Source organism: Sceloporus occidentalis, unplaced genomic scaffold (genome assembly GCF_023333645.1).
Source record: "Sceloporus occidentalis isolate IW3139 unplaced genomic scaffold, rSceOcc1.0.p SCAF_1, whole genome shotgun sequence".
Taxonomy (NCBI): domain Eukaryota; kingdom Metazoa; phylum Chordata; class Lepidosauria; order Squamata; family Phrynosomatidae; genus Sceloporus; species Sceloporus occidentalis.
The window spans coordinates 297,127,897-297,138,871 of record NW_028316981.1 but is presented as its reverse complement, the minus strand read 5'-3'; the positions used below and the strand labels follow the sequence as shown (position 1 = coordinate 297,138,871).

The following is a 10,975-nucleotide window of genomic DNA, read 5'->3' as shown; positions in this document are numbered from 1 at the left end:
TTAATATATATGTTTAATAAAATATTTCATTAAAAAACATTATGATCAAAAAAGGGGAGGGGCGTGACTGTAACCCGGAAGTAAATGCTCCTCAGACTGTTGCTCGACCCGGAAGTACACGCGTTTCTGGGTGAAAACTCTATGGTTCTCCCGTCTCCACGGCTCTGGAACTCCTAGAGCGGCCCAATCGGTACGGCGAATCCCATTGGCTGAGGGCGGCGGAGTTCCTGGAGGGGAGCTAAGATGGCGGCGGCGAAGAGGCAGCGTGGAGCCGGCAAGGGAGAGCCGAAGAGGAAGCGGGCCAAGAAGGCTCCGGAGGCGAAGGCGGAGGAGGGCGAGGGGGCCCCGGACGAGCACTACGTCCCAGCCCCGGTCTCGCAGGTGGGTCTGCCTCCATGCCCCCCAAGGTGCCTCTGAAGGTGGACAGAGTGCTGCTCAGCATGCAGAGCGCTTGCTGCCTACCCCTGTCGCTGTTGTTATCTGCCTTCAAGTCATTATCAACTTATGGCAATGTTAAGGCTTCCCTGTCATCATGGGGTTTCCTTGGCAAGATTGGTTCGGAGGAGGCTTGCCCTGGCCTTCTTCCCCTGAGGAGGCTGAGGGCCCAGGGTCAGCCACTGGGTTTCATGGCTGAACGGGAATTCGAACCCTGGCCTCCAGAGTCGAAGTGCAGTGTTCCATCGCTGTGCCATGAAAGCGAGCCCTCTTGAGCTCAGGCTCTTAGGATTGCAGAGTTAGCTGGCAACTGGCTTTGCAACACCTATTTGTTGTTGTTGTTGTGCTTTCAAGTCGTTAATAAAGCAAACTGCCTTGGCAGACGACACAGTTTTTAGGGAGTTAGGACCCTGATTTATGGACTCCCAGAAAGGTCCTATCATAAGGTTTTCTTGGCAAGGTTTTTTTCAGAGGAGGTTTGCCATGGCCTTCCCCTGAGGAGGCTGAGAGAGTGTGACTTCTGCCCCAGGTGGGTTCCATGGCAGAGTGGGGAATCAAACCTTGGTCTGCAGAGTCACTGTTCAACTCTCAAACCATGAAGTTATACTGTTTATATTGTTAAGGTCATTATACTCATATATGTGTCTGTGTGTGAATCTAGCATACAAATCAGCGGGGTCTGCTTCCTCATACACACACACACACACACACACACACAGGGTGAACAGATCCTGCTGTCTGGTTGCATTTGTAATGTAATTGGAGTTTAGAGTGTATTGGGGATTATGGGCCTGAACAGACAGGCCAAAATAAAGCTGCTTCAGGCCACTTTGGAAGTGTGCTGTTTAAATGCTGCATGCGTCCTAAGAGGCCAGAAGCCATGGCAAAGCAACACTCCACTCCTAAGGACTGGAGCGCAGCTTTGGTGCAACTTCCAGACTCTTAAGATTTGTGTGTCATTTAAATAGCATACCTCCAAAGTGACCCAAAGCAGCTTTATTTTGGCCTGTCTGTTTGGGCCCATGTGTACACTTGTCCCTCCATCTTTGGGGCTTTGACTTTTGCACGTTTGATTATTCATTAATTTTTCTTACCATGTTCTTTCTCGGAATCTCTAGGTCCTCCAGCGCAACGCTTTGGTCAACTTTAACCAAAACTCATACTGAATGACCTAGAGATTCCTAGAGAGGGCGCTCCACTTGGCATTTGCAGCTCCTCCAGTGCAATTCTATGGTCAATGTCTGGCAGATGCGAGCCACAGAGTTGCACCGGGGGACCTAGAGATTCCTAGAGAGGTGTTCCCTCAAGTAAAAACATAGTGTTTTTATTATTTGTGGTTTTTCCACATTCACAGGGGTCCTGTGTCCCTAACCCCAGCAAATATGGAGGGATGAGTGTATATGTTTTCCAAATACATGTTAATAGTCTTTTGTGGGTTTTTCGGGCTATGTGGCTATGTTCTAGAAGAGTTTATTCCTGACGTTAATACTACATGTTAATACTTCTGTCTGTTGGCCTTTTGCCGCTTCCCCGCGGCCTGGAAAGCGGCGGATCGGGGCCTCAGAGGCTGCCGATCTAGCAGTTGAGGCCCCGATACAGTGGGGAAAGGGGCGGGAACAGGCTGCCCCAAACGGGCGGTCTGTAACCCACCTTAATGACCGAGTTAATTTCATGTAACTCTTCTGTCTTTCAGGGTAAATGGAAAAACAAAGAGAGAGTGCTAATTTTTTCTTCCAGAGGCATAAATTTTAGGACAAGACATCTAATGAAAGACTTGCGAACACTGATGCCCCATGCTAAAGCAGGTAATTTTAGACAGTACTTGCATTTAATTTATCTTCTTGTGAGCTCATAATTTCCACACACAGAGGTCTTTGTGACTGTTATTGTTTTATCAGTGTGCTGGAATACTGAACAAAGCTTCCTTGAAATAGTTTGGGGATGGGGAGTGGGTTCAAGGGCCACACAGGGGCCCCTTCTATATTTTCTGCTTACTTAGTTTCTGTTTCAGGCCTCTTGGGTGTTCTGAAAATTACTATTAAACAAAGCATTGTACCTTAGGAAATATCATTCTCAATTTAAAATCATTTGTGTGGGTGTGATGTGATGTTGAGCTGCTTAAAAATGCACTCCTTCCTAGGGCCACACAATTGCTATGCCTTACAGTATTTAGAGATAGTTCTGTTTCCTTTTTGTGCAAACTAAGTTATTTCTCCTATCTTACAAAAACAAAACAAACTCTTGAGCTAAAAATAGTAATCAATATCTCATTGATTGAATCCTGTTTCACATGTGTTGGGTGTAAGCTTCTTCTTGATCTAGCTTCTGAGACAGTGCATTCAAAGGTCTCTTTAAAAAGCAGTGCTTGCATCAGAAATCTGCTGGTTATTACCAGTGTTTAGTGGCAAGGGCTCTTTACATTTAACTCCACCAGCTTGACTGGGAAGAGGATGTGTGTACACAGTAAAAATGCAACAACTTTTGTTTGCATGTGTATTATTACAAGTAAGAATGCACACACAGAATCTAATAGGATCTCTAGTAGATGCTGCTGAAAAGGAAAATTTATAGAACTTTTGATAAGACTATTGGTTTAATATATGTTTTCATTGCTTTTTCAGACACCAAAATGGACAGAAAGGATAAACTCTTTGTTATTAATGAAGTAAGTAATGGTGGTCCTCTATTTTGTCTGCGCTACCATGAATATTCTAGCTGAGTGATTACTCGAATTCATCATTTCCTAATCCATACCCAGTTGTCTAGGATAGTAGTTTATATCTAGTGGTAAATAAATCACTGGTGAGTCACTGGTGTTTTAGCCTTATCAGTAAAACCTTTGTTCAAGAATGCTATTAGATTTATTTTTAAATCTTTTTTGTTTTACAGTTGTGTTTTACTACTAATGGAGTTAGATTTTTTTAATGTTTACTTCCAACATCTCAACTGTATTTTTATATCCTTAAAATGTACTGTCAGTGTGAAAGAAATGTTTGTTTTAAGATATGAACGACTGAGAGCCTCTGGTCTCAAACAACATATTGTGAGCTGCACTCTGGAGATTAACCAACCTGCCCTTTGGTTCTGAGTAAATTAGTTTTTGTGATTTTGATTCTTTTTCCTCATACAGGTTTGTGAAATGAAAAATTGCAATAAATGCATATTTTTTGAAGCAAAGAAGAAGCAGGATCTTTATATATGGTGAGAACAATGTTTAAATTGGAAAGTTTATTTCTTTATATTCTAATTCATGACATCTAAACATTTCTAAGGAGACCTGCAGTGTGAAGAAAAATAACCTTGTAATTTGTCAGGTACCTAACAGTTGCCATTCCTGAGTTGTGATCATTATAGTTCTTTAAAGATACCTGGAAAATGTTTGAGGAAAATTAGAAGAAAAATACCAACTGTCATGATTCACTTATACTGGGAATAGTGAAGTAACAGGCAACACAGCAACTATTCTGACTTTCTTTGGTCTCCTCTCTCACTTAGTACAGCAAGTAAATATAGACCTTTTTTTATCTGACAAGTGACTCTTACCTTCCACTTAAACATCTGACTTCAGGGTGTTTAATATGACAGGACTCCTTTTCCACTGGTAGAAATTCAGATTTGAACAAATCTGTTTTCATTTGGAACAGCCTTGCGCAGAGTTCTAAACATTGTGAATCACATGTTTCTCTTTTAGTCTCAGACTCTGAGATCAGGGGGGTGGGCGGAAGTGTGTGCATCCCTCCGTATGTTGTTGAACTATAGTTCCCAGCATGCCTCATTATTGGCTATGCTGGCTCAGGTTCATGGATGCTGTGGCCCACAAACATTTGACAGGCCATGCTTTGCCCACCCGTATCCTAAGTAAGTGGCCAGGAGAAGGACAGCAGAGAAAGCACCTTTGAGAAGGGTGTGTGTAGGACTGGCCCTGCTTCCTTCTAAGGGAGACTGCCTTCTGAACTCTCTTTAAAACACAGCTAGAAGAAAATGTGGTGTGGTTTTCTTCTCCCTCAAGAGTGGCCTTTAAAAACCAGTTTCCTTTGGTGAACATAAATTAGGCTTCTAGGGGGGCTAGCTTCTGAAGACACCTCACAGTTCTGCATTTCTTGTAAGGATGGGAAGGTGGGAGGAAAGAGCATCATAGAGAAAGTTCTTTGAGCTTTTCTGTATCTTCAAGAAACAGATGAAGCAAACAAGTTTGTTTCAGGATGGTTTCCTTTTACTGTATTTGCTTACAGTGAAGAATTTCCATATGGATCCCCAAGACATATGCTAGGAAAAAAGATATGAAATATTTTCATTCACAATATGTCGATCACTGTTGATTCTTTTTACTGTTTAATGGGAAATAATTTTTAAAAACATGAACATGGCATGTGGAGCTGTTTCTTTCCTCTTCCTGGAAAAAAAAAAGGGGGGGGTGGAATTGACCAGTATACGGATTGGGATATGGCACTCTGAAGCCTGTTTGCTGGCCTGTCTCCTGTCACTTAACTTCAAAGATCCAATGAACTTGCACAGGATAGATGTGTCTGCTTCATGTTAAGCCGGGAAAGTATATTTACAACATTTTTAAGGGCACTGTGAGTGGATAGGAATTCCTTTCCATTGTGTGACACCTCAGTAACTTTCGTAACACGTAACTAGTTTTCCATATGGCTTGATTGTTGCATTGTGAACTAAACTGTTAGTCCAAGAAAATCTTGGATGTTTCGCCATAGTGATCTTCCTTATCTTTTTCAGGCTTTCAAATGTACCCCATGGACCATCAGCAAAATTTTTAGTACAAAACAGTAAGTTCAGATGTCTGGTCAAGTGTATTTTATTGCTGTCAGTTTTTTAATCTAATTTTCTCCTAACTACCTTGGAAAGAAACATGTTGTACTTGTGTGTAATGTTTCTGTCCATATCAGCTGCAGTTCTTCTGTTTTACTGTTTTAAAATGGGTTGGTTGGAGTCAATTGATTGAACAATGCTTGCACATTACTCTATTTAATATAACCACAGTTCACACACTGGCGGAACTGAAGATGACTGGGAATTGTTTGCGGGGCTCCCGACCGCTTCTGTCTTTTGACTCAGTAAGTATAGATTTACAAGTTACTGGACTGCTTTCCATATCTTACGATCAGCAATAGTGTTGCTTCTTGGTGATATCTACAACATATTTTCTCACAGGCTTTTGATCAGGAGCCACATTACGCTTTGCTGAAAGAGCTGTTTATTCAGGTCAGTGTATGGCTGTTTTCACAGATTAATTTTTTCTGTTACAAAACAAGAGTGTTTTTGTTTGACTACTGCATTGCTCAGAAGTGGCATGATCTCAGTGCCCAATGGCATGGTAATGGCAGCAGCTGGGGTCCTCAATTTTTTTCAGGCTTGTTTGTGGTGAACACTAATCTGAACCACCATTCATGTTAATGATGGTGCTGAACTGATAGCACCTGTGGATGGTGAATGAATACTTTTCTGTTCCAAAGAGAGGGAGGAATGGAAAGTTAGCACTAGACTTCATTCGATGTGTGCCTCCTTGCAGCACTGTTCTCATGGGAGAAGATTTTTGAAGTTTTTTAAAATAGGTGTGAGGGAGGGAACTTACTTCCAAATGTTTGGGACTTCAGCTCCCATCTGTCTCAAGAATTTTATCCAGTGATAAGAAACTTTAGCCAAAACCACCTGGAGGGTTGAAAGCGTACCCTTTGGCTTGTATTGTTTCAGTAGAAAACTATAGCAAAATGAAATGCTTACTGTATACTGGAAGCAACATCTCCGTATATTGGATTAGCCTAGGGCTGTTGTTAAACCTACCCAGACCTGCATGTTAAATGTAGAAATTTCCCGGGGGGGGGGGGGGGGAGGAGTTAGCCTTGTTAGTTTGTTTCATCATAAAAACAAAATAATTTTGCACTGCCTTCAAGACTAATGAGTTTCATCTGGCAGAATCTTTCAAGGACATAATCAAATGCATTATTATTCTCTGTAGAATCTTTGTTTAATAAAATGTGTTGGTCTTTAAAGTGCCACAAAACTGTTTGTTTTGTATGCTAAACACTGGGCATGTCTTTGCAAAACTTGGTATTTATCTGTTACCCATACAGATATACTATATAATATTTGAGGTCTAATTTTGGTTTTATAGATTTTCAAGGCTGCAAGGACATCTTGATTTCCCTTCTTATAATAAAAGGATTGTAACATTGCCAACGCTCTTGGTGTAGGCAGGATCCAAAAATAGTCGTACTCACTTATACCGTTGTTAGTTCACAAGTAATTTCAGAGGCATACCATGGGAATATGTGGGCTGCGTAATTTCCATCTAGGGATTATTTTAAATCTTTTTACCACCTTCATTTCTCAAAGTTAAATTTTCCCTCTTTCAGATGTTTAGTACTCCACAGTATCATCCCAAAAGCCAGCCATTTGTAGATCATGTCTTTACATTTTCCATAACAGACAACAGGATTTGGTTTCGGAACTACCAGGTTAGTTATATCATCTTGAACTGCTTTTCTCTGTCACAGACTGGTCTTCTAAGAAGGCATTTTGAGCTAAGGTCACCATTGGCTTAGCAAACCCAAAGATTGGCTTTGCTATAAAAACTAAATGCTGATAATATGGTTGCCAAAGTTAAGCATATGGATGACAAGCACACAGTTTTAGGTCACTCACTTTGGGGGTCTTATTTTAATAGTTTTGCATGTAATATATCATGAAATAATACTTCAGAATCAAATTAACTTTCAGGTATTATTGTTGGTCCTTAAAGTTAAAGAGTGAAAACAAACATGCACAATGGGACATAAGAGTATTCAAGGGGTGAGAGAGAACTTCTTGTCTTAAATCTAGAATAGAGCAGATATTTGTATATATTTGTATCATGACCTATTTCTAAAGATCTAAGAGTTTCATGCAATAATGACAGTTTAAATAAGGGTTGAAACAAGATAGCCTGGTAAAGCCAGCTTGTAGCCAGCTTGAGGGCATGATGTTCAGACATGACATGCCCCCGAGTTGCCCGGAAGACATGCTGGCGATTATTGTAGCCTCTAGTCTAGTCTGGGTTTCTTGGATCCATTAGTGCTGCTGAGGCTACAAAACAATTAAAACAGCCATCAAAGAGAGCCAAAGGCAGTCTGGCACGAGTATCATGTAAGTTAAGAGACAATTCAGCAGGTATGCACTTTTCCTAGTAAAAGGATATTAAGCATGTAATTTAAATGTATCCAGATATCTAGTATATCTGGAGTATTTAATATAAAATTTTACATGCTCCATCACAGTATGTTAGGATGTTTGCCTTGGAATACACAGTGTTTGTCATTCTGTTGCAGATTGTAGAAGAAGATACAGCCCTTGTAGAAATTGGGCCTCGCTTTGTCTTAAACCCTATTAAGATCTTCCAGGGCAGCTTTGGAGGACCAACCCTGTATGAAAATCCTCATTACCAGTCTCCAAATATGGTAAGACCTGTCTGACTGAATAATAGCTTACAGTCTAACCTGGCTAACACATGTGGTTGTGGATACAATACTCCTAACATAAGGACAGAGAAAGTGGCCCATAGTCTATATGTGATCCCAGGGAGGCCATTTAGTGTTCCTCCCAGGCCCTTGTCTACCTAAACCACTGGCAATCAGCTGTTTTTCAGTCAGTTCCCTAAACCAGAAGTGGTGCACCATTACTTCTGGTCAAGCTGAGAGTAGGTGTAGAGCCCATAATGATAGACTGGGGAAACTGACCCCACCTTCTCTGCAATTATATACCCCTTTTTTATTCATTCATTCAGAGTATTTATACCCCCTCAGAGTGGCTTACAAATATTTAATTAGACGGTTCCCTGCTCTCAGGCTTATAATCTAAAAAAGACATGACACAAAAGGAGAAGGGAATGGCAGTGGAGAAGGGAATCAGGACCAGCAGATACTACTGGTTCTTCACTCTCTCCAAGGCCAGAGCGATAACAGTTGGAATAGAGGGAGGGCCCTTCATTTGTCTCTGCTGTACTGACTAAACTCTCATCAGACATCCGTATTAATTGCAATATTGGGTTGTCACTAGAGGGCTGCTGCTTTATCTGCATTTAAAGCCCTCCATGGACTGGCCCCTCCTTACTTATCAGACCTTCTCTCTCCTCACCTTCCCACTCGGTCCCTCCATTCTGGTAGTCAAGGTCGGCTGTCCCAGCCCAGGATTTCCTCTGCCCCATCCTGGATTCGCCCCTTTTCACTTGCTGCCCCTCACTCCTGGAACCTTCTTCCCCCACAAGCAAGAACCATCACTTCTTTAACCAGCTTCAAAACGGAGTTGAAAACCATCCTGTTCAGAGAAGCCTTCCCAGGCATTGCATAATTGTTGCTTACTATTTGATGTTCTTTTGGTGCCTGTTTATCAAACCATTTCCTGTATTGCTATGTACTGTATATGCATTATCCTACTTGAGAGTATGTATTTTCCCTGGAAGATTAACCATCCATTATAAAACCAAGCCCTCCCTCCAGTCCATCTGCCTTGGTCCAGGCCTCGGAGGTAGAGAGGAACTGCTGGACCTCTTACCCTTTCCCTCCACCACTCCCTTCTCCTTCTGTGTCATGTCTTTTTAGATTGTAAGCCCGAGGGCAGGGATCTGTCTAGCTAAAAAGATTGCATGTACAGCGCTGTGTAAATTTACAGCGCTTCATAAATAAAGGTTAATAATAATAATAGTCACACTAATACCTATTTGGGGGTTCTTTGGTCTACACATTTATTTTATATTCTCTGGATGGCACAGAGGAGCAATCCACTTACCTATGAGTTATTGCTGTGTGCTGGCTGACAGTAAATCTTAAATATATGGATCGCTTCTCCACCCCCAAGCAGTATGTCACTGGTCTGAATGTCTTTCTCGCTTATCCTATCCATTGTTTGCCTTCTGTAGCAGACTACTATAGAAACATACCTGTGTTATGTAACTCATTTGTAGATAATATAAGTTGCAAAGCTACAATTATTTATATAATTAAATTGGCTGATGTCTACATGGTAAAATCTCTGATGGCTGAACTGATGCAGCTGTGCAGAATAGTACAGATTGAGTATCCCTTATACCAAATGCTTGGGACAAGAGATGTTATGGATTTTTTTCAATTTTAGAATATCTGTATTTGCATATACTAATTGCAATATTGGGCTGGCAGCAGAGGGCTGTTGTTTCATCTGCATTAGTCACACTAATAGTTGTTCAGGGGTTCTTTGGGCTACAAAGCTGGAGAAGGGGCCAGTGTGGCATAGTGGTTTATTATTATTAGTTTTATTTTTATTTATTTATTAGTTTTGAGTGTTGAACTACAACTCTGGAGACAAGGGTTCAAATCCCAGCTTGGCAGTCTAAACCCACTGGTGACTTTGGGCAAGTCAGACTCTCTCAGCCTCAGAGGATGGCAGTGGCAAACCCCCTCTGAAGAAACTTGCCACGAAAACCCCATGACAGGTTTAACTTAGAGTTGCCAAAAGTCAGAAATGGCTTGAACGCACACAGTAACAACAAAACTGGAGAGAGATGACAGTCTGAAATGGTGGGAATTGAAGTTTAGTGCTTGGCCTAAATCCACACCTCCCACCATTTCACAGATCCTTGCCTCTCTCCAGCCTTGTGTCTCTTCAACCTTGCAGATATAGTGCAAGTATGGATTTTGGAATATTTCAGATTTTGGAATTCCAGATATTTACTCAACTTGTACATGCTTTGTTGGCAGTCCCAGTTTCAATCTGTGGCACATCCAAGTCTGGGAATGTTCCCAAAAAAGCTGCTGCAAGTCACTGTATACAGCTCAGAGCTAGATGGAGTGGCAAACTTGATGTAGGCAGATTGAGCCTGACTCTTAACTTGGAGCATGGATCTGTATATTTAGGTATGTTAACTAATTTATTAACTAAGTTTATTCTCTGGTTTCAGCACCGGCGGGCAATAAGATTGGCTACAGCTGCAAAATTCAGAGAGAAGCAACAAATGAAAGAGCTACAGAAGCTAAATAAAAAGGAAGAGAAGGTACTTATTCCTGAAGATCCAACAGAACAAGTTTTTGAAATTCCAGGTGAAGAAAAGCCAGTAACAATAGAACTAGTGAAGCCAGAGCCAAAAATTAGCTTGAAAAAGAAGAAGAAACTTCACCAGCGAGCAAGGAAGTTGAAGAAGAAACTTGGTGGAATTGGAGCATAAAATAAGAATGGTGGGGGAATTATTAATTGGGACTTTATAATGTGGACATTTAATCATTTTTATTACACTTTTTTTGGTAATTTGTCTATCATTGTAAAAACTGCTCCAGCTAAAGGCTGGTCTTGTAATATCTTGTGAAGTAACATTTCCTGGCAGTGCTTTTTATTAAATGTGTTAACATGGCTTCTAAAATGCTTATTGGCTTGAAAAAAAAAGGAGCATAGCTTTGGAGAAGATACAGTAGAAGTATCTCTGCGTTCAGCAAGAACAACCCATTCACTGATCCAGGCTCTGGAAGAAATAGCAACCACCATGTATCAACAGAATATTGAAAATTGAAATGAGATC

At 41.1% G+C, this 10,975-nt stretch overlaps 1 protein-coding gene across 1 annotated transcript; it reads left to right on the top strand.

Moving 5' to 3' along the window:
• Positions 1-198: 198 nt before the first annotated feature.
• Positions 199-10,810, top strand: BRIX1 (biogenesis of ribosomes BRX1). The gene is made up of 10 exons (XM_089496721.1): positions 199-381; positions 2,129-2,240; positions 3,057-3,100; positions 3,566-3,636; positions 5,173-5,222; positions 5,437-5,510; positions 5,608-5,658; positions 6,810-6,911; positions 7,761-7,889; positions 10,364-10,810. Exons 1-10 carry the CDS (start codon positions 244-246, stop codon positions 10,625-10,627), a joined length of 1,035 nt encoding a protein of 344 aa, XP_089352847.1. The 5' UTR covers positions 199-243; the 3' UTR covers positions 10,628-10,810.
• The last annotated feature ends 165 nt before the right edge of the window (positions 10,811-10,975 follow it).

What these genes read in the sequence shown, in the direction of transcription:
- BRIX1 (XM_089496721.1), top strand. Translation starts at nt 244, where the DNA reads ATGGCGGCGGCGAAGAGGCAGCGTGGAGCCGGCAAGGGAGAGCCGAAG. An exon ending in CGCTTCTGTCTTTTGACTCA is followed by an intron (nt 5,511 to 5,607) that starts GTAAGTATAGAT and finishes ATTTTCTCACAG; the next exon opens with GCTTTTGATCAGGAGCCACA. An exon ending in ATTACCAGTCTCCAAATATG is followed by an intron (nt 7,890 to 10,363) that starts GTAAGACCTGTC and finishes CTCTGGTTTCAG; the next exon opens with CACCGGCGGGCAATAAGATT.